Source organism: Eucalyptus grandis, chromosome 7 (genome assembly GCF_016545825.1).
Source record: "Eucalyptus grandis isolate ANBG69807.140 chromosome 7, ASM1654582v1, whole genome shotgun sequence".
Lineage (NCBI taxonomy): Eukaryota > Viridiplantae > Streptophyta > Magnoliopsida > Myrtales > Myrtaceae > Eucalyptus > Eucalyptus grandis.
In genome coordinates this window covers 13,602,452-13,626,040 of record NC_052618.1, presented here as the reverse complement: position 1 = coordinate 13,626,040, position 23,589 = coordinate 13,602,452, and the positions used below count along the sequence as shown (strand labels likewise).

The 23,589-nt window shown below is 41.1% G+C and overlaps 1 protein-coding gene, 2 long non-coding RNA genes and 2 pseudogenes across 3 annotated transcripts; all 5 read right to left on the bottom strand.

Moving 5' to 3' along the window:
• Nucleotides 1–259: 259 nt before the first annotated feature.
• LOC120296269 lies at nt 260–2,222 on the bottom strand. The gene is made up of 2 exons (XR_005553149.1): nt 1,889–2,222; nt 260–1,605 (listed from the first exon to the last, which is right to left on the bottom strand). It is a non-coding gene; the product is annotated as an uncharacterized LOC120296269 (long non-coding RNA).
• Nucleotides 2,223–2,294: 72 nt separating this feature from the next.
• On the bottom strand, nt 2,295–6,069 carry LOC104455079 (V-type proton ATPase subunit B 1). Its single transcript, XM_039317474.1, is given in 8 exon segments — nt 2,295–2,422; nt 2,425–2,577; nt 2,704–2,815; nt 3,138–3,197; nt 3,744–3,842; nt 3,923–3,981; nt 4,423–4,506; nt 5,969–6,069. Coding segments are annotated over 8 exon segments (780 nt in total). The 5' UTR covers nt 6,054–6,069.
• On the bottom strand, nt 5,942–9,642 carry LOC120296268 (annotated as a pseudogene).
• Nucleotides 9,643–15,879: 6,237 nt separating this feature from the next.
• Nucleotides 15,880–17,750, bottom strand: LOC120296270. The gene is made up of 2 exons (XR_005553150.1): nt 16,704–17,750; nt 15,880–16,304 (listed from the first exon to the last, which is right to left on the bottom strand). It is a non-coding gene; the product is annotated as an uncharacterized LOC120296270 (long non-coding RNA).
• Nucleotides 17,751–18,989: 1,239 nt separating this feature from the next.
• On the bottom strand, nt 18,990–20,574 carry LOC120296267 (annotated as a pseudogene).
• Between the last annotated feature and the right edge of the window lie 3,015 nt (nt 20,575–23,589).

The window sequence follows — 23,589 nt, the reverse complement described above, 5'->3', positions numbered from 1 at the left end:
CACCGACACCGTCGCGCTCACTTTCCTCAACAACATCGAGGTATGTCTGTGTCATCTCGGTCTGTTCGCGAGTACGGATGATGCCGTTTAAATTCGAGAACACAATATCTGGAAGATTGCGGTGACGATGAATTTCTAATGATGAGATCAATGACTTGCGAAACATCGACTGGGAAATAGCTTGGAAAAGAAAGAGGTAGATGTTTCTTGGAGTTTTACAGTACTTCGAGAACAGAAAGACAGAAATGGCATCGATTTCTACTGAAAAAATTGCATTTGAGGCATGAAATTTCTGCGAGCGCGTGGTGCAAATTGAACAGGAACAAATTGAAATGGGAAAAGCATGAAGAGAATTTTCTGTCGGGTCCAAGGGTTGTTTTCTGGGACGTACAAGCACTGATTCATCGTAAAACAAAGTCAACGCTTATCAAAAGGAGATGGATGGTTTTAATGAAATTAAACGTTGACAAACTAGTTGTCTGCATATCCTGCATATGTATGTGTATCTCCAATCCGCAGGGACTGGTGTGATAGTTTTCTTATTGGAAAATGTGTTCGTTTTGCAGTTTGTGATCCTGTTTCCAGCGGTAATCCATTGCCGAGCCACTGCAGCTCCGCTCAATCCCTTCTACACAGCTAAGGTGCTCGAGTTCTACCTTTCCGACTCAGAACCGAAGCTCCTATTGACACTGCAAGAAGGAAACCGATGGGCTCAATCCGCTGCTTCCAAGCTCAACATCCCCCGCCTAACCGCCAATCTTCACTCTGCCGATACCAAAATCACTCTCTTCGACCGACGTAGAGCCGAGCCGAGCCTCGACTCAATGTCCACAGTTGTCAATGATCCCTCGGATGTAGCTATGTTCTTGCACACCTCCGGCGCTATGGGTCACCCCTCCCCAATCGCATGCTGCTAACTCAGCGCAATTTGGCATCATCAGGTGGGGTACAAACTAACGGAATCAGACTCTACCGTGATTGTGCTTCCGCCGTTCCATGTGCACAATTTAGTTGCTAGATTATTCAGTTGTTTCTTCTGGAGTTCTGCCTCAGCTTGCAGCTTCTGTTTTCCTCTTGCAAGCTCAGAGCTTTCTCCTTCTCATTCCTCAGGTCCCTATCGATCTTCTGAATATCCAACTCAACTAGGTCCACAATCGACCTTATATTGTGCTGGAGCTCGTGCATAGGAACATCACTCTCCCTCACCTTCTCTTCCACGTTCAGATTCTCCAGGCTTGCTAATACCCTAACCTGAGGTCCACGCATGTCGTGTACGTTTTGCACAACTTCAACACCCTGTTCCTGCTTCTTCGCCAACAGCTCTTCTGCTGTAATGTGTTTCGCTTTGTTTTTCAGCATCGTCTTGTTCGCTTGCTTAGACAAAAGCTTCTCCTTACCAGGCACATCAGGTGATGGCTTCTTTTCCTCTGGCTCCAACGAGGCAGCAGGCGCCTTTGCAGGGGTTTCTTTGGTAGTCGTTGAAACCCATACCCATATTCTTAGGACACAACTTTGCTTCGATGGGTGTCACAATCCCCTGCTGGTTCTTCCCAAGGCCCCCAAGCCCCGCCTATCCTCATCCATAGTGGATATAATTTTGAAATTCTGACATCACAAAAAATAAAAAAAATAAAAATCACTATAGATGTGTCACATTCTTAAGCCAGATACTCAGCAGTTGTGACCGCCACTCGTGGAGTGATGATGCACTCAACAGTTGGATCATTGGCCTAAAGAAAATAGCAAACTTCGTAAAATGAAATACAGGCATCCGTACAACCCTTTAATCAGCAAGGATATATGTCACGAACTGAATCTACGAACTTGCAAAAATTGCCAGAAAGAAACAATCTGCGAGACAATTAACTATTAGCTCATTAGATATTACCAGATTAAGGAAAAAGGGCCACTCTCTCCATTGACCCATTTTCCTCCAAGTCACGTTTGAGATATTGTGCAGTTTCCATGTACACTCCCATAGCAGCAAATACTATGGCAACATTGTTGGCAAAATTGTCCTCTTCGTCATCCTACATAAATTTGCAGCACATTTTCATAAATGATATTGAAAGAGAGTGTTTGGAATAGAAAGATGAAGACTCATAGCATCGAATTCTCAAAAAAACAACAAATAAAATAAGATCAAAAATCTTCACAAAGAATGCATTTAGCAATTGAGAAGTCTAGCATATAATAGTGGAGCTAGTTAGTCAAAGGATAAAATACATTGCAGGTGAATTCTGAACCTGAACTCCAAAACCGTAGGAAAATTCTGTAAAACTAATGGTAGTTCCTTAAATTATCGAGGCAATAAAACTCATAGAGCAAGGTATTATAACATCGGTATACAACAAAAATGCAACATATATCTTGGTAATACCATCAGCCTTCTCCAATCGCTTCACAAGACTAGCCTGGCGGAAATCTGAGTAGCTATTTTGTTATGAGGAAGACCAGCAGCAAAGAAAGGTGGGATCTTTTGTCCACGAGCTATGGAATCCGTTACATCAATGGAGGAAATTCCTGTTCGTATCATCTCTTCTAGGTAGGTTCTTTCACTGGGATTTATAGAACTTCCTAAAAAGAGGGAGTTTATCTATTATATAAGACACCACAAGAAAGTTCTTGGGATTGCCATAGGTGCCATGGAGTATAAATGGCTTCATGGCCAATCAAAATTACTATCACAATGACACAACTCACCAGAAATATCCAGGTAAGCCTCTAGCAGAATTGGAGAGCCATTATCAATGGGCTTTCTAGAACCATTAAATATGAACCCAAGCGTATCCAAGGACACAAGTGTTTTCAGAACCTGCATTAAAAGAAAAATGTGATAACTCCACAATAAATTTCTAAAGGTTCTTTTATTTATCCAAGATTAAAGAGAGTAAATGCTGACACAGCTGAAGAGATTTGTAAAGGTAGGAAAACAATGCACTTTTGACAGCCTTTCATGAGGCCAAGGCCAAGACATATGCCAAATTATTTCTCATGCTACAAGTGAAATCTTGTTGCCAACACGTAGGAGCATTTAGTTCCCAAATACGGAAAAAACAAATCTAACTCTTTATTTCTACAGAATGATGAAACATTGTTTTATTAGGAAAACAAAAACAAACAGCATGCATAATTACCTCGCCAATGAATTGCACAATGGTGTATTTGTTTTCAATCCCAGAAGTACCTTTATAAACCTAGCGACAAGAGAGTGAAACATGGATGACCAGAAAGCTTTACGCACTAGAAGTCTAAGATGAACAACCACTGATCACACAAGCATGAGTAGAATACTTATATTTAAATTTTACTGACAGAGAAACTAGTGAATAACAGAACCTACAGAAGTTTGACAACAATTAGAGACATATAGGAAAGATTATTAGCCTTTTGCAGAGCCAAAATAACCCACACCATGACTAGACTTCCATCACTCGAGAGCAGAGAGGATCTATAATTGCCTAAACAGAATGCTAATTAGACTCTTAACATTGTTCTCAAGAAATTCAATCACATCTCAATTATCATCCCATATGATGTTCTCACATTTCATCGCATATACCTAAGATAATATTCTTCATGTTCTGCTTTTTCTAATGCTTGTAATGAATGACAGAATTCACTAGGTCATCAGCTGAAAGTATTGCACACAAAGTTGACCCAAGTATTGCAGTCCAAACAACAACAATGTAGTATCAAGAGAGCTAAAGGAAAAAAGAAGAGGCTGGCAACTGAGACTGAACCTGCACAGCAACTTTCTCTCCATCAACTTCAAGGACTTGCCCACGTCTAGTCATTCCATCACCCAAGTGGATATTTACTATCTCTTGATACTTTGGTCCCTGATATACAATAAAATTAATCCAACATGTTAGTATAGGAGTCCACTGAACCTCATAAAATTATAACCAGTGAAATTTACCTTGACTTTGTCGAGTGTAACCAACGGCCCAAAGCAACACCGAGAGACGGTCCTATCCTCTCGCAAGCAGCAAAGCAATTGTCCGAACAAGCGATAACTAAGACCCAGCGACTAAGGCATGCTAAACATTTGACTCGGACAAGAGCTAAATCATTCCTCACCTCTCAGCCAATATATATGAAATGATAGAGATTGTGTAGATCTAAGTAATAAATGTATTAACCGTTGTCATAACAGGGCAGCATAAACTTTTCAGAAACGAGAAAGCTATATGGAAAGCCTTGAAAACAACAATATCCCATGACTAAAGTTCGATTCCAAGCACGGTGAAATTTAGATGGCGAAAGACATAATAAGCCACGAACAAGGAGACAAAGCTACTCCCCACAATACGAGACAAAACTTAATTACGAGATTTAAGCATCAGATTTTTATTGTCCGTAGCTCTAAAAAAAAAAAAAAAAAAAAAAAAATTTGGAAAGAGAGGGCCGAAAGCTCACCCATGCCGATCTCCAGCGTCCCCTCTTCCATGTCATAACTCATCGGTGCTACTCCCATCTCCAAGTCCCAAGCCGCTCGGAAATCTATACAGAGAAAAGCGTTAACCAAAGGACCGATCAGGAACGGCTAGCGAGTCACCCTCGCACCACAACTGAATCCAGAAGTGACTATACAATGCCAAAAAAATAGAGGAAAACCGAACCACTGTTCGACCGAGCTTAACTCGCACAACTTTCGCTCATTGCGGCGATTTCTCAGAACGTTTTCAGTTCAATCATCGCTCGTTTCCAAGTGGTCTCGGATTCACGGTCCGGAAACAAGGAAAAAAAGAAAAAAAAATCCGACATGAACTCCATTGATGAGCAAAACGACAATAGCATTAAACATCACTCAAGGACACCAGATTCAAACCTCCGTCAAAACACCTAAGAATCCACAAAACGAATGCATGATTCGAACCGGAAAAAGGACAGGAAAAAGAGAGAGAGAGAGAGAGAGGATCACGGAGTTTCTAAAGACAGCAAGCGACGGAATCGATCACGAGGCGAGTAGATAGCGAGGGCGATGGTGGAGCGACTTGGAACTCATTGAGCCGGGGAGCGCGTCGGGATGGAGGGAGAGATCCAATAAAGGTACTTGAAGCGAAGAGACGCAATGGGCGTCGTTGATGGTGTCGTTTGGAGTTTTTGATGCCTTTTTCAAGGAAAAGAAAAAGAAAATGATGGCTGCTGAGTTATGGGATGAATCTTCTTCTCAAGGAATTCCATCTCTTGTGCAAGTATTTGCTGCTTCTTGAAGCGGCGGGAGGGCCGAGAGTGAACCCAAAGAATCTCATCCTTCGAATCGGCAGATCCTATCCACCAGCCAGACATCCCCATTGTGTGTGGCATAGGGAGACGAAACGAAAGACGCGAGCAACGGCATTTGAAATCCGAAAGGCGGAGATGAAGGAAAGCAAGAATCGACAGAATGTATACCGGAATGAATCGAAATTGGACTCGGAAGTTCAATCGGATAGGAAACGACCCTGATGGAGGAAGACTTGCTGAAAAATGAAGATGGACATTAGGGAAGAAGGTGTTCGTTGAGTTGCCCCAAAGAGAAATCGAGAGTGAGACGATTCTGTAACAAAAAGCGGAGGTAGGAAGATCGACCCATAAGAAATATCCACGGAAAGCCGGTTCCTCGCTGACATTCGGACAATGATGATATATGTCAGGTCAATATTCGTACTCACCACCGGGTCATTTCATCTTCCATTCGACTCTAGAATTAATTTCATACATACTGACTACGTCTATTGATATCTATTTCGTTTCGTTTTTCTCCAATTATCTCGCCGTCTTCCGAATTCCCATTGCCGTCGATTGCACTGTGGAGGAGGGATCGAGTTTGCAATGAAGGTGCTCGATATAATGACGAATTACATTTTTCGTGCAAGTCTTCCTTTTGACCGATTTCTCATGGGCTCTCTATATTTTCCTTTCGCCTTTTATTTCTTTTTCTTTTTCTTTTTAAAAAAAAAAATTTCAGCACTTTACTTACTTCTCATCCAAAGAACCACCGCCGGCTTCACCTTGTTTGCCCCGTTTTCCCCACAGTCCCCACGCAAAATCCGAATCATCTCCATCCACTGCTTCGCGACTTTTTATCCTTCCTTGTTTTCTCTCCGTGCTCACCACCGCCAATCTTCATGCTTGGCGTATCTTTTCGGATGATTTTGATGACTCAGATTGCCCTCTGTTGCGGTTGGTTGATGAAACTACGTCGGACCGGCAGGAGTGCCGAGAGTGAACCCGAAGAATCTCATCCTTCGAATCGGTGGATCCTGTCCAGATGATGATGATCCATCCAACCTCAGCCTTAGCAATCGGATAAAGCTCTTTTGAGCAGTGAACACCAACCCGCATTCCCTTTGGGCGAGGCGTAGATGGGCAAAACAAAGGAATTCGAAAGATGGCGATGAAGTTGGAGCAAACAGAAAGAAGCAAGAATCGAGAGAACATATTTTGGAGTGAATCGAAATTTTGACTCGGAAGTTCAATTGGATATGAAACACCCTTGATGATGGTTTGGCGGCGATGGCAGCATGAGCTCGAGATGGCCCGGCCACATATAGATCTGGTCCAGACATGTGCAAGGACAGGAAAGCGACGACAAGAATCAGAGTGGAATTAGTGTGGCCACGACTCAAAATTTGGAATCTGATGGTGTCGTTCACTGTGGGAATCTGACGCGAGATAGATCTGAATTGGTGGAGATGAATAAGGAGAATCCGGAGCGAGAGAGAGAATAGATGCTAAAAAACATCTGGTCGGAGAAAATCTGGAGAGAGAGAATCCAACCGCGAATGGAGTACCCACCAACGATTCATTGAGACTGAGCTCTCTGACGATTGTTGCTTCCAGCACCGATCGAAGCACAAAAAGCGTAATTTGACCACGGAGTTTCTTCAATCAACAGTCAAAACAATTACTGGGACGTTCCATCTCCGATTGAACTCTAGAATTGTCTTCAATTCATTCCAAATTTCGTCTGTTTGATTTCCGTTTTGCTTTTATTTTCTCCCATCCTCTCGCCATCTTCCAAATTTCCGTTGCCGTTGATTGCACTTTGGAGGAGGTATCGAGCTCTCGCAAGGAAGAGAGATAAAAAGAGAGAATCAGCGAGCTTTATCCAGCGGGGAGAGCAAGTTCGAGTTCAAGAGCGCCGGGATGTTGCCGATTCTAAGACGAATAGCAACTGCCGGAGGCTTGGCTGCTGTGTTTGTCGAGAGAGAGAGAGAGAGAGACTGCGGAAGAGTCATGCCACAGCGACGCAAAGATGCCAGCATGCTTGCTTTTGTCATGCATATCAACATTCAGTTAATATGAAAAAAATAAAAATAAATGAATTCCAATTGCCCTTCACTTGAGAAGAAACTGACAAACTTGAATTTAAGCCCACGTGCGAGGAGACTGATCACAAAATCTTCAAGAAATCGAAGCATTGGCTCCGGATTCCCTGCCTCCCAAGTGTCAATGCCTGATTCACACAGCAGGCAAGACAACTTCTGAAACCAACTGGGTATAAGGGGATCCCAAATCCCATATATCAAGACATTCCTGTCTTTGCAATAGAGATTTCCACCGTGAAACGACTTCCAACCCATGTGAGGGATTCCGAAGAGGGTCCCATCCCTGAAATGTTGAAACCAAAACAATTTGATAGGGTATGCGACCCTTGGCTACTCAAATTAATTGTAGAATGCGCAGCTTATAAAATATGCGAAAATATAAGACTCAAAATAAACTCAGTTAAGCTGATACGAGTACACACTCAAACAAGCTAATACAAGCATACACTCAGCTATTCTATTTTCTTCCCTTCTCGATCACGGGGGGATAACTCGCTCACACAGAGCTACTGAGGCTGCAGTGCCTCTCTCTCCAAAGTTCACCGTTGCACCTGGTGACTTCCTATTCCGAAGCTCTCACTGCCGGAGGCTTTCCTGAAGCTCACATACGTGTGGCTTCCTTGATGGCCTGAGGTTCTCCGCCTTCGTGTAGCGTGAGGCCCTCTCCCTGGCCTGTTGTCCTGAGGCTGCGGTGCCTCTATGTGAGGCCTTTCGGCCTTCTCCTTCACCTTGAGGCCTTTTGGCCTGAGCTCAAATGCTTCACGTACTGCCATATTTATAAGCATCTTCCACCGCCTGACTCCACCGCCTGGACTCTGACATGCATGACAACTCATTTTCTTCTTTTCTAAGCATTCTTGCTGCCCACGTACAAGTTTTTTCTTCAGCCACTATTGTTGACTTTCTTCAAGTTTTTCTTCTTCTCTCTAGAATTCTCACGTGTAGAGTGGAGAATTCTTTCTTTGTTTTCTTCATGCTTTTGGCTTCTTATTATTATATTATTTTATTGTGTGCCCCTCTTTTCTATCAGCTTGTGGCTTCTTCAAGAGTTCTCTTCTTTGGCGGTTTAAGTGTTGCGCTGCAGCACACTTCTCTTTGGCTTCTTATTATTATATTAGGTGTTGTACTCCAACATGAAATACAGGGGAGTGCGCAAACGAGCAAGCAATGCAGGATAAGTTACAAAGTTTATAATCATCAGGAAACCTCCTTTGCATGTCACAAAAAGACTTGGCTAGCGAGTCTAATGTCATTATCTCCTTCACGTCATTCAGTTGTTTCTTCTAGTGTTCTGCCTCAGCTTGCAACTTCTCCTTCTCATTCCTCAGGTCCCTATCTATCTTCTGAATATCCAACTCAGCCAGGTCCACGATCGACCTCATATCGTGCTGGACCTCGGGCATATAAACATCGCTCTCCCTCGCCTTCTCTTCCGGGTTCAGATTCTCCAAGTTTGCTAATACCCTAAGATGAGGTCCCCCCATGTCAAGTACCTTCTGCACAACTTCAACGCCCTGTTCCTGCTTCTTCGCCAACAGCTCTTCCGCTGTAATGTATTTCGCTTTGTTTGTCAGCGTCGCCTTCTGCGCTTGCTTAGACCAAAGCTTCTCCTTTCCGGGCACGTCAGGTAATGGCTTCTTTTCCTCTGGCTCCAACGAGGCAACAGGCGCTTTTACAGGAGTTTCTTTGTAGTCGTTGAAATCCATACCCATATTCTTAGGACGCAACTTTGCTTCAATGGGTGTCACAGTCCCCTGCTGGTTCTTCCCAAGACCCCCAAGCCCCGCCTATCCTCATCCATAACAGCGGATTCTTCATCCTTATTCTGTGTCTTCGAGTTCTCGTCAATCTCTCTGTTCGGCATGACCGTGCCGGTGGACACGAAATTCACGGGCTTTGACAGATCGGCCTTACCTAGGAGGTCCCTGTTCTTCCTCCGCTTCCTCTTGGAGGAGTCGTCGTAGTCCGAATCGGAGTCCCCCGACGTGAAGACGCCGTAGAGCGCGTCGTCCTTGGTCTGGACGCGCTTCTCCCTCCGCTGCCGGTAGTAGAACTCCCCGTCGATCCACTGCCCGTCGTCGTAATCGTTGTCCATCCCGAACCTCTCCATCTCCTGGTCCTCGTCCATCTTCGAGCAATCCCGGAGAACCGAAGCGAGAGGACCTAGGGTTTCGGATGGGGGGGTGTTCGGAGGAGGCGGAGAGAGGAGCGGCGCTGCTGCCGAACGCCAAGGTGGCCTGGCGGCGTGGATGATGCGGCGACGGCGACGGCGGCGGTCGGAGGCCGCGATACGGCGGTGCAGCTTGGCTCGAGGGGAGAGAGAGAGAGAGAGAAGAAGCAGAGAGTGACCGAATGCTCGAAACGCAAGAACTGGAAAACCTAGCGGATCTTCTTCTTCTCGTTCTTCTTCTTCTTCCCCTTTTAATTTCTTAGATGTTAACAATTGTTGACTTTTTTATTATTATTCCCTATTTACTTCCAGGATAGGAAATTCATTTATCATGATATTGTTGATGATATATTGTAGGGGTGTGCAATGGAAACCGCCCGAACCGGAACCGGACCAAATCGGACCGGACCGCCGGTTTGGGCGGTTCCCATGGTCACGGTCCGGTTCAGGTTCCTAATCTTGGAACCGACGGCCGGTTGGTCTCGGTTCCCGGTTCCAAGGTGGGAACAGGACCGACCGGACCGGACCAAATTTTTTTATATATAATTTATATTCATATAATATATAAACACTATAATATATTAATATTATATATGAAACTTATTGCAATCGGAATTGCAATTTAGGTAACAACCTCTTATGTGACCAAATCGGACCGGACCGGCCAGTTTTGGGCGGTTCCCATGGTCGGCGGTCCGGTTCCCGGTTCCTAATCTTGGACCGGCGGCCGATGGTCCGGTCCAGTTCTAGGTCCTAAGACCAACGGTCGGTCCACGGTTCCCAAAATTGGGAACCGATTCTCTCGGATCCGGTTCGGTTCCACCTTGGAACCGGACCGACCGGGAACCGATCACCCCTAATATATTGATGATCGAAAATGGAATTAGGCAAACTTTCCAATAATAGACCTCAGAATATTGAAAATAAATATTTTTAAGAATTTGAGTTGCAAGAACCAAAAGTGAAACTTCGGATATGAAGTACTTGTTGGAAGATGAATGACATGACAGAGACTCAATGATTTAATTAATCTAAAAACTTGAAATTATTGAGGATTTCTCTATCTATACTCCAAGTTTTTTTTTTCTTTTTTGGTAAGAGAACTATCTATACTCCGAGTTAATTTATGAAAAAATGAAAAAAATGATATTTGGTATTTTTAATTTCTTATCAATCAAGGAACTTTTCTATCATCAAATAGTTATTTGAAATTAAAGATATCATGACAAAAATTGCAGCAAAAAACACAACATATATATAGAACCGGAGGAAAATTTCAAATAATGATTTAAAGTGTTTTTATTTTCTCAAATAAAGATTTGAAATAAACCTTATTTCAAATTATGGCTTAAAGTACCATCATTTTTTCAAATAAAAGTTTAAAATAAATCTTATTTCGAAAAAGGCCATGACTATGTCTACCTCAAAAAATGACTTGACTTTTTGGTTGGTCAATGGCATTTTAGTCATTTACCTTTTTTAAAATTTTTTCCTTTTTTTTTTCTTTTTTGGCTTTTCTTTCTTATTCATTGGTGGCCGACCTTGGAGCAGGTTGCCCTCGCGATCATCAATGAAATTGGCCCTTGCCTGTGGCTAGTGAGGGTCATTGAACCCTCGTCGGCCCTAGGCTAGGCCGATTCTTGCCTAATCTAGCGAGGGTTTGTAGGCCCTCATGGGCCCTTAACAAAGAACCAGCATAGGTGGCCAAGCTCATGCCAATCCTTACCCGTGGCCGGCAATGGTCACTAAGCCTTTGTCTCGGTTGCTGGCCCTCTTTGAAAAGGGGAACAAAAAAAGAAGAGTGAAAAAGAAAAGAAAAGAATAAAAAATAATTTAAAATTAAAATTGTAATTGGATGAAAATGCCCATGACTGGTCAAAATATTTAGCCAACTAGCGACTGATGAGGTCGCCCTTATCTTAAACAACCATGACAACTTTAAGCCTTTGTTTGAAACAATCATGGCCACTGTAGGTTTTATTTGAAATAAGGTCCATTCTATGTCCTTATTTGAGAAAATAAGAACACTTCGATTCTTTATTTAGAATTTTCTCTAGAACAAGAGTGTCATTTTGTCAGAGAAAAGTTACAGCAAGGATTTTTGAAGCCAAGCTACATCCCTACGAGATTTATAGCTAGGACTTAGGAAAGGTGACTCTTGAAGATTTCTTACATTTATTAGTGTTCGCTTACTTTCATCATCTGGGCTATCGGTTAATATAGGGATTGAAAATTATAGGAGGATTAAAACTTGCATGTTGAAGATCCGACTAGATCTTGAGTAATGAGATTTCTCAATAATAACCTTGCGCTCGAGTTTCAAACGTCAGAATTCTTAACCGCTTCAATGGAAACTTTGACTCTCATTAATCGAATTGGGTGTCAACATATGGTTGGGGCTTAGGAGTCGAGTCTAATCAATCTGTTGCAGTGCCAAACAAAAGATCATCTCAACTTCATAGCCAATGTTTAAAACTAGATTTGAGATAATTTCATGTAGGAGCTTGATATAAATGAGAAGTCGATAGGCTATGTGTGTGTGTGCGCGCAGATGATATGTCTATGCCTAATTTTATAACAATTAAATTTTTTTAATTAAGTTTACAAAAGTATTGGCGAGCTAGAGCTTCAATTTGACAAGATTAGGAGTAGCTCGAGTTAGGACTCAAATAGATATTAGTTCTCCTATAATCATCAACCCTAGCTCGAACTAACTCATGAATAATTTGACTTAATTTCACTCTTAGTAGGCTTTCATATATGCTTGCTGTGAGAGGAATAGAGTATGCACTTGGTCTAGGTAACATGTTTCGTGACTCAATTAGCTCAACGAGGGATCATATCTTGAGCTTGCACTAGTTGGCTATTCTACATAAATTTTCATTTGAACATAAGGATATTAGAGAATAGAATTTGTAAAATGACATTACCAAATTTGTGAATTCTTTAAGGGTAGAGATTTCTCTTTTGATCTCTCGGTCTAAATTACCTTAAAATCAAATTATGATGATAACTCGGATTATATTTTAGACAAATTCGAGGCAATTGTCATCGTTTATTACTTAAAAGTGAAAATTGTCATCAACGGCCATTCTCCACTACTCTCTGCTATCTAAATGTAACTAATAGATTGTGTAACAAAAATAATAAAAAGCGTAATTGCATCTTTTTAACGAGAGACTATCATTTAAAAAAATTTAATAAAAAATTCAAATAGAATGTACGAAAATCAAAAACCTTAAGACATCAAAATAGGCTGGTCAGAACCTCTTTTCTACCGGTAGAGAGCAAGGGAGCAAAAGGGAGACCAAGAAGTGAGCAAGTGTAAGGGGGCTGAGGAAGCAAGCGAGACATATTGGATGGAGGGCATATGGTGAGCGGTGGGGCTCGATGGCAACCGCTATGGCGGCTTAGCGATGGATCTCGGCCAGCATGAGAGACTGGAGAACGAGAGTAGTTGAGCCCTCAATCGACATGAAAGGGAATTGACATAGGAGGCTATATACTTATAGACACACATACATATATGTATGTATGTAGTTTCTGATCTATCAATCGGGCTAATTTGACAATCATTCAAGTTCCAAACTCAAGGATATCTTGAGGCCAAATCAGTCGGCTTGAGACTATTTGAGCCCAAAATTATTGGGCTAGTTTGGGTGGTTTGATCCGGGTTTTCAGGCGTCCTTTTGTTTTTCCTTTTCTTAAGCACTTCAAATAGTAGTATTAGCGGCAGCAGAAGTATCGTGTAATTTGGGTGGTATAACTATCATGAACTCCATTAATCACATGACCTAAAGTTTACAATGTTACGAATATAAATATATTCAAAACTCGTATGTGAGGCAGATATGTGTGTGCAGAGTAGGAGGAGAAAGGGGACAAAAAAAGTGAAGTTGGTCATTTATCATAATGTGAATTTATTTCATAAACTTAGAGGATTCTAATGTTAAATTTTTCATGTATGTGGAGAGAGAGGGAAAAATTTCATTAAAAATGATGAGATTAGGGTTTGCAAGGATGACAACCATGTAGTATACTAATGGGTGAATAATTCATAGAAACAGCTGCGGAAGTTATCAAGAAAACATCCACGTGACATCATAAATGATTAAAATCGGGACTGACTTAGCCTAAAAATAAAGAATAAATGACGGATTGCACTATGAAGATGAACCCTTTTTATAAACTAACTCACTTGTCTGTTTCTTTGTATTAAACAAAAGAGAACCAAAAGGGAGGAAAGAGGGCTCTAGGATGACCATGTCCATATCACATACACTTATGTTCATGGGGCTTCTATGGGGTTTGAGTCTTGGAAGAAGTGACCTGGACGTGGCGGTTATGAACAAGGTATGCAACGACGTGCGGTACATGGACGATTATGTACGAGCTTTGAATCAAGTCCTGACTGATCTGAGGTCCAACACCGCGATCAGGGGATTCAACTGCTACACCAGTGCTTATTATGGCGACACCAAATGCTTTGATCACGGAGCGTGTGCCGTCAAGCGCTGCTTGCATGGATTTCGCTTATGGTCAAATTAAAGAGTTGTGCACGCTCAGTGTCGAAGCACGGCTTTAGCTTTTTGACTGTAGAATTAGATATGAGCAATATGAATTCATTGAATGATTGATCTATTCCTTCATATTTGGATGAGACTACAAGTACATCTTTACGGTATGTTCTTTTTTTCCCTATTGTTGATTCAAGAAAGAGAAAAAAAAAAAAGGTTGTGTTGTATCAAGTCCGCAAAAGGGTTCGTTATGTTTTTTTTTCCCTTGTTGCTGATTTAAGAAAGAGAAAAAAAGGGTCGTGCTGTATCAAGTCCGCAAAAGTTGACAAGTAATGGATGGGCGAGAGAGTATAAGAATCTTGCAAACAAAATGTAAATTATTTGTATTTACTAGTTTCAAGAGTTTCAATTAACAGTCTTAACTGGCTAATATTGCTCAAAAAAAAAAAAAAAAAAAACTGGCTAATAGAAGTTCACAAGCACAGCCTACAATTCAAATTCAAAATGTCACAGTACAATGCTTATAGACTCTACAATGGTGTATACTATTTTTGAACTCTCATGGTAACACTTCGGGATTTGCTTACACTGATCTTCACCCCCACATCCTCTTAGTCCGTGAATAATAGTGATCTTCTTTACACCTGATTAATATTTAAAAAAAAAAAAAATACAATCTTTTATTTTAGGATTGGCAATCTTATGAATCCAAAAGTTAGAAAAATGAATTTTTCAAATCAAAATTTTACACATACAACCATTAACACTTAAAGGAAAATAACATCTAATGTGATTCCAATAAAAAACCAAAACAATTTGGGAAAACAGTGGACTATGGGGCAAGATGTAGGTGGAATTCACTCTCAAGGTTTTAAATTTCATCACTGCTTGAGGTCAATGTATCTATATAAGGGCTTTTATCAAATATAATTACATGAGTATAAAGTCTCTCCCATATTTAAAAAACTATTGGGCGACCATGAGTGAAGAAATGGTGCATAAATATTTACATCCCTGCAAGAACTAAAACAAGTCACTTTTGACATTCTTTTGTAATACAAAACCAGGTTCAATAACCTAGAACCAGGGCGAGTGCTGAACTAGAGATCCTTTCCAAAAAGGTAATGATGAAAGCGTAACAAGCTCAAAAGAGACACCCAAAGTAGAAAATGTGTGCAGGACTAACATCGGATGTATGGGAGTGGCCAGGCCTAGAAATTATAAGATGGTAACTAGCTCAGAAAAGTATTGACCAAAAAAATAAAAACCTCAGAAAAGAGCACAGTTACAAATAAAAGTGCACTTCCATCCACAGTTGCAAATAAAAGTGCACTTTCATCCGGTTCATCACAACAGAAAAGAGGCATAAATCGCTTTTAACTAGTATGTGGCCTAAAGTGACACTTCCAATGTTCATCCCAATTCAACCTAAACATCATCCCTATTAATGAGCTCGAACATGCAGACATCCCCTTCATTCAAGACTAAGTTGCGCTCACAAATTTGGACAAACCAACAGAGAAGTTCGCTACACCGTAGAGTCGATAGGTCATGATTGTCACTGGCCACAATGTGTCCGAATACCTAAGAGTAGCAATTCACTGGTTTTCTTGACTATATGTCTTAATGAATTCATGAGGAACGCTCTGCCCATGAAGACATTTGACCAGCCGATATATAATCAGACATAGGAATGTGAGCATACACTAAAGTGAAAAGGCAAACAAGACGTAAATTTATGCTAGTAGTTGTTAGTTTCCAGAGTCCATATTAGCAGTCTAAAAGGCTTAATGAGATGGTCTTTAATCACAACTTGCAATCTGAAATCCAAATACCACAATCCTGTGGTCTTAGACTCTACACTAAGTACGTGTAATCAATATAGAGACATGCATGAATCTGCTGAATATCCGAGTCACCAATCTTGCATTGCAATATGCATCGAAACAAACATGAAAAGCTGCACCTAGCGTCCTAAATGGATACATATACACAATAAGTGAGTGATTTTCTTTTGCTTGGCCCCCAAAAAAAAGTGATCTTCTTTTCTTTTTTTCATACCACCGAGGTAGTAGAACTAATTTTTGAGGTTTAGGGCTGCACTACCTTCCCTTCATTTCTGATCGCAAGTTTGAACTTGCTTGCAATAGTAGATCTCACTAAACCAGTCATTGCTGGGGAGCAATATTCAACTAGTGGTGCCATGCTGTTGCAGTGAGCTCAATCATCCCAAGCCTAGGCCTGTTGCAATAGTTATGGCTTAAGCTGAACATTTCATGTTGCCTCTTCTTCCCAAGCCTAGGCAGCCAAAGAAAGCACCAAGTAGTCATTTTTGGGAGGAATTTATACTTAAACTAGAAGACAGAGAAAGTACCAAGTAGTCATCTTTGGGTTTATATTCAAATAGAGATCATTAAATTCCTAACTTATGGTTGTTATTGCCTTTGTCAACCCTCTAACCTTGTCTTCACACACACCTGTCACTAGGTTATTTCTTGATTACTAGTCCATTTACCAAGTTGTTAAGATGCCTGTTTTTAACAAATAACCATGAATGCTTCAAGAAAGATAACATATAATGTGTTTCTATAAAAAGTATATTAACATGGGAAAGAATTGTAGAGTGGGGCGCATATATAGAATAGGTGGCATTCATAATTGAAATATGCCGGTTATGAATGCAAATCTAGGCCTTACCGCCACTTCTTTCTTAGGAAAAGATGGCCACATCACTGTCTGGAAAAGGGGATACTCCAATTTGAATTATCTAGCTTTCTCAAGTGCAATGAGAGGCCTCAGGCACTTGGAATCACGAAAAAGCTGCTTAGGAGGGCTCACTGGACATTTAGACTTGTCTGTTCTAACCTGCACAAAAGAAGAAAGAGAACTCTGATAAGACTGTAAGTAGGTCAAGAAAGAGAAGCAAAGCCAAAAGTAAGTGCATTTTCAATTGATTTGTCGCAACTGAATAAAGAAGGCATGAATTGCTTCATTAATATACAGCCTCAAGTGATGCTTCTAATGTTCATCTCAATTGACCTAAATGAGGTCCTCACTAGCATAACTGGAGACAGAGACTATGACCATAAAACCGTCCATATCAATGTGCTTAAACACACAGACATCCCCTTCATCCAGATAAGCTTCTCTCACAAAAGTGGGCCAACCACAGATATGTTTACTGGATAATGGTGTTGATAGCTCATGAACTGCACCAGCCATTATTTGTTCAAATAGCTAAGAGTAGTAATTTGCTGGTTCTTCTGGATGTACCTCTTTATGAATTCACAGGGAACACTTTGCCAATATAGTTTTATGAGGAAAAGATTGATACAAACAAACAATAAAGAGAAAAGGCAAACAAAATGTAAATATAGTATTTACTAGTTTCAGGAAATTCAGTTAGTCTTAACTGGCTAATAGAAGTCTTCAATCTCAACCTGCAATTTGAAGTTAAAATGTCACAATACAGTGCTCATAGACTCTACAATAGTGTACACAATTTTTTAACTCCTTCAGGAGTTGCCAACATTGATTGTCTCCACCACATACAATGAAAGTCATCAATCTTAATGTGCAATCTGAAGTCAAATGTCAAAATATATGCACCTAAAGTGCAATAGGGTACATAGCCAGAAGAAGCCTTCCATGTCTAAATATATAACACGCATGCATTTAAGCCATGCAGACCATAAGCACAGGGAAAAAAGCAAAGATTTTGATGACTCGAACATGGATGGAATCAAAAATCCGAATCATCTCCATCCACTGCTTCGCTTCGCTTCTCGCCTTTTTATTCTTCCTTGTTTTCTCTTCCTGCTCACCACCACCAATCTTCATGCTTGGCGTATCTTTTCGGATGATTTTGATGACTCAGATTGCCCTCTGTTGCGGTTGGTTGATGAAACTACGTTGGACCGGCAGGAGTGTCGAGAGTGAACCCGAAGAATCTCATCCTTCGAATCGGCGGATCCTGTCCAGATGATGATGATCCATCCAACCTCAGCGTTGGCAATCGGATTAAGCTCTTTTAAGCAGTGAACACCACCCCGCTTTCCCTTTGCGCGAGGCATAGATGGGCGAAACAAAGGAATTCGAAAGATGGCCATGAAGTGGGAGCGAACAGAAAGAAGCAAGAATCGACAGAGCATTTTCTGGAGTGAATTGAAATTTTGACTCGGAAGTTCAATTGGATATGAAACACCCTTGATGATGGTTTGGCGGCGATGGCAGCATGAGCTTGAGATGGCCCGACCACATATAAATCTGGTCCAGACACGTGCAAGGACAGGAAAGTGACGACAAGAATCAGAGTGGAATTAGTGTGGCCACGACTCAAATGTGGTATCTGATGGTGTCGTTCACTGTGGGAATCTGAAGCGAGATAAATCTGAATTGGTGGAGATGAATAAGGAGAATCCGGAGGGAGAGAGAGAAAAGATGCAAAAAAACATCTGGTTGGAGAAAATCTGGAGACAGAGAATCCAACCACGAACGGAGTACCCACCAACGATTCATCGAGACTGAGCTCTCTGACGATTGTCGCTTCCAGCGCTGATCGAAGCACAAAAAGCGTCGCTACCGGTTTGAAGATGCCGCTCGCCTCGCTGCCGTGGCAGCGGAACTTGACCATGGACTTTCCTCAATCAACAGTCAACAAATACCGGGACGTTCCATCTCCGATTGAACTCTAGAATTGCCTTCGATTCATTCCAAATTTCGTCTGTTTGATTTCCGTTTTGCCTTTTCTATCCCATCCTCTCGCCATCTTCCAAATTTCCATTGCCGTTGATTGCACTTTGGAGGAGGTATCGAAGCTCTCGCAAGGAAGAGAGATAAAAAGAGAGAATCAGCGAGCTTTATTCAGCAGGGAGAGCAAGTTCGAGTTCCAGAGCGCCGGGATAATGCCGATTCTTAGACGAAAAGCCACTGCCGGAGGCTCGGCTGCTGTGTTTGTCGAGAGAGAGAGAGAGACTGCGGAAGAGTCATGCCACAGCGCCGCAAAGATGCTAGCATACTTGCTTTTGTCATGCATATCGACATTCAGTTAATATGAAAATAAATAAATGAATTCCAAATGCCCTTCACTTGAGAAGAAACCGACAAACTTGAATTTGCGCCCACATGTGAGAAGATTGATCACAAAATCTTCAAGAAAAGCATTGGCTCCGGATCCCTTGCCCCCCAAGTGTGAATGCCTGATATTCACACAGCAGGCAAGACAACTTCTGAAACCAACTGGGTATAAGGGGATCCCAAATCCCATATATCAAGACATTCCTCTCCTTGCAATAGAGATTTCCAGCGTGAAACAACTTCCAACCCATGTGAGGGATTCCAAAGAGGATCCCATCCCTGAAATACTCTGATAAACAGAGGGAGTACGCAAACAAGCAAGCAAGGATAAGTTACAAAGTTTATAATCATCAGGAAACCTTCTTTGCATGTCACCAAAAGACTTGGCTAGCGAGTCTAATGTCATTATCTCCTTCACGTCATTCAGTTGTTTCTTCTGGTGTTCTGCCTCAGCTTGCAACTTCTCCTTCTCATTCCTCAGGTCCCTATCGATCTTCTGAATATCCAACTCAGCCATGTCCACAATCGACCTTATATCGTGCTGGAGCTCAGGCATAGGAACATCACTCTCACTCGCCTTCTCTTTCGCGTTCAGATTCTCCAAGTTTGCTTATACCCTAACCTGAGGTCCCCGCATGTCCATTACCTTTTGGACAATTTCAACGCCCTGTTCCTGCTTCTTCGCCAACAGCTCTTCTGCTGTAATATATTTCGCTTTGTTTTTTCGGCGTTGCCTTCTTCGCTTGCTTAGACCAAAGCTTCTCCTTACCGGGCACGTCAGGTAATGGCTTCTCTTCCTCTGGCTCCAACGAGGCAACAGGCGCCTTTGCAGGAGTTTCTTTGTAGTCGTTGAAGCCCATACCCATATTCTTAGGATGCAGCTTTGCTTCAATGGTCGTCACAATCCCCTGCTGGTTCTTCCCAAGACCCCCAAGCCCGGCCTATCCTCATTCACGGCAGCAGACTCGTAATCCTCATTCTCCCTCTTCGAGTTCTCATCAATCTCTCTGTTCGGCATGACCGTGCCGGTGGAAACGAAATCATGGGCTTCGACAGATCGGCCTTACCTAGGAGGTCCCTGTTCTTCCTCCGCTTCCTCTTGGAGGAGTCGTCGTAGTCCAAATCGGAGTCCCCCGACCCGAAGACGCCGTAAAGCACGTCGTCCTTGGTCTGGGCGCTTCTGCCTCCGCCGGCGGTAGAAGAACTCCCCGTCGTCGTAATCGTTGTCCATCCCGAACCTCTCTATCTCCTGATCCTCGTCCATCTTCGAGCAATCCCGGAGAACCGAAGCGAGGGACCTAGGTTTTTTCTTTGGTTGGGGGGGAGGGGGAGGGGGAGGAGGAGGCGGAGAGAGGGGCGGCGCCGCTGCCGAACGCCGAGGTGGCCCGGCGGCGTGGATGCGGCGGTGGTCGGAGGCCGCGATACGGCGGTGCAGCTCGGCCTGAGGGTTGGGGGGGAGAGAGAGAGAGAGAGAGAGAAGGCAGAGAGTGACCAAATGCTTGAAACGCAAAACTGGAAAGCCCAGGGGATCTTCTTCTTCTGCCCTTTCTAATTTCTCAGATGTAAAGAATTGTTGATATTTTATTTATTTTTTCCTATTTACTTCAAGGAGAGGAAATTCATTTATCATGTTTTTTTTTTTTTTTAGTTTATGTTGATGATATATATTGATAATTGGGAATGAAATTTGATTTTTCGGCTAAAAACTTGGGAAAATTGAAAAATTCTTAGGATTTTAAGTTGCAAAAAATAATAGTGAAACTTTCCTTTCAACAATAAGAAGTTTTTGTTAAAAGAGGGAATGACGCAACGCAGATTTAATGATTTCCCAAATAATTTCAAAAGTTAAAATTATCAAGGATCTTTTTATGTACATTCCGAGTTAATTTATGAAAAATAAACAGGAGGATATTTTATATTTAAAATTTCTTATTGGTCGAGGAATTTTGCTATTGTCAAATGGTTATTGAAAATTAAAGGAAATTGTGACAAAAATTGCAGCAAAAGACCAGTTTTCAATAAACATTACCAAGTACATGGAACTTGAGTGCCATTTTATCGGATAGAAGTTACAACAAGGATTTGTGAAGCCAAGCTACGTCCCATGGATAATACAGCTAGGACTTCGAAAAGTGACTTTTAAAGATTTCCTACATTTATTAATGTTCACTTACTTTTATCATCTGACCTATCGGTTAATATAGGGATTGAAAATTATAGTGGGATTGAAACTTGCGAAAATCATGAATGCATCTTGAATAATGAGATTTCCCAACAATAACCTTGCACTCGAATTTTGCACGTCGAGTTCTTAATCGCTTTAATGAACATGTTGACTCCTATTAATCGAATTGGATGTCAAAACGGCTAGCACCTAGGGGTCTAATCAAGCCACTACAGTGCCAAACTTGAAATTAGCTCAACTCCTTACTCGGTGTTTAATTTGAGTTTGACCAAGTATTAACTTCATGCTTATGCTAGAGCTTGATTCATGCGAAAAGTCAATACAATAAATATACTTGTGTGTGGATGAGGATGTCTATGTATAATTATATAACAATCAAATATTTTGAATTAGGCTTACAAAATTTTAAGAGCCGAGTAGTGGCAAACTTAAGCTTTCAATTTTCAAAATGCTCAAGTAGCTCAAGTTAGAGCTTGACTAGATATTAATTCTCGAAAAATCATCAACCCAAGCTCAAACAATTCATGAATGGAGTATGCACCGGGTGAAAGTAACAATTTTCCCAACTCGATTACCTTGATGAGGGATCATATCTTGTGCTAACACTAGTCAGCTATGATTTGTAAAAACATCAACAAATTTGCCAATTCTTTAATGGAGAGGTTCCTCTTATGTCTCTCAATTTAAATTAACTCAAAAACCCAATTATCATAATAACTCCAATTAAATTTTAAACGAATTCAGGGGCGATTCTCATCATTTTGTAATTAAAAAATGAAAATCGTCAGTTATGGCCACTCTACACTGCTCTCCATTGCTCTCCACAATCTAAACGTAACTAATTAATTGTGAAACAAAAATAATAAAAACATTATTGCATCTTTTTAAAGAGGGACTATCTATTATTTAAAAATTTCAAATAAAAATTTCAAATAGCATGTACAAAAATCAAAAACCATAAGACATCAAAACGAGCTAGTAAGACCTGTTTTTCTATAGGTAGAGAGCGAGGAAGCGTAAGGGAGATCAAGATGCGAACAGGCATAAAAGGGACTAAGGGAGTGAGTGAAACATATTAGACGGAGGCCATATGGCGAGTGCTGGGGCTTGACCGCGGCGACAATGGCAGCTTGGTGGCAACCAGATCTCGATCAACGTGAGAAACGAGCGAATGAGAGAAGTTGAGCCCTCAACAGGTGAAAGGGAATTGACATAGGGGGACATACATATGTACAGTTTCCGATCTATGAATCGGGTTGGTTTTGTAATCATTCAGGTCCCAAACTCATGGATAGTTTGAGGCCTAGTGGCCGGGCCGGAGACTATTTAAGCCCAAAATTAGCAGGCTAGTTTGGGTGGTTCAATCCAAGTGTTTGGGCTTTTTTTTTTTTTTTTTTTCAATAGATTCTGAGTAGTAGTGTTAGCAGCAACAGAAGTATGGTGTTATTTGGATTATAAAAGTATTACAAACTCCATTAATTACCTGACCTAAGTTTACAATGTTACATATAGAAATATATTCGAGACTCATATGTGAAGCAAACACGTGTGTGCAAAATAGGAGAAGAAAGAAGAAAATAATAGTGAAGTGGGTCATTTAGGGTACTCGCATGACAACAATTTTGTTTTTCTATTTTGGTATTTTTCTGTTACAGGAACAAGTTCGAACAAAAATCTGTTTGATAACGTAATTTCATTTTTCAAATTCGAAACAAATTGTTAGCTTAGAAATACTAAATAAGAAGTAAAAATTTTATACTTTTCTATTTCTGAAAATATATACATATATATATATATATATATATATGTATATATATAAGTGAAATGGTTTGTTTAGGGCCGCCACCTGCTAGTTGCTTAGAAGGGAGAAATTTTGTGTTAAACGAATTTCTATTTCAATAACTGAAACTTTATGTCATTATCAAATGCGTATTTTTGCTCGGAAATTCTTCCGGGGAATGGCGAAAAATTGAATTCTAAAACAAAATGATTATTATTCACTCCCTTATCGTATCGTAAATTTATTTCGTAAACTTAGAGGATCTCAATTTTGAATTTTCATGCACAATCAGAGAGAGAGAGAGAGGGAAATATTTCTTTGAAAATTATGAGATTATGGTTTGTGAGGATGGCAACAACAAAGTACATTAATGGGTGAGTAATCCATAGAAACAGCCGTTGAAGTTACTAAAAAAAAAAAATCTACGTGACGTCATAAATGACTAAAACTGGGACCGACTTAGCCCAAGAGCAACGAATAAATGGAGTGCGCTATGAAGACGAACCCTTATCATAGCCAAACTCAATCGTGTGTCTCTCTGT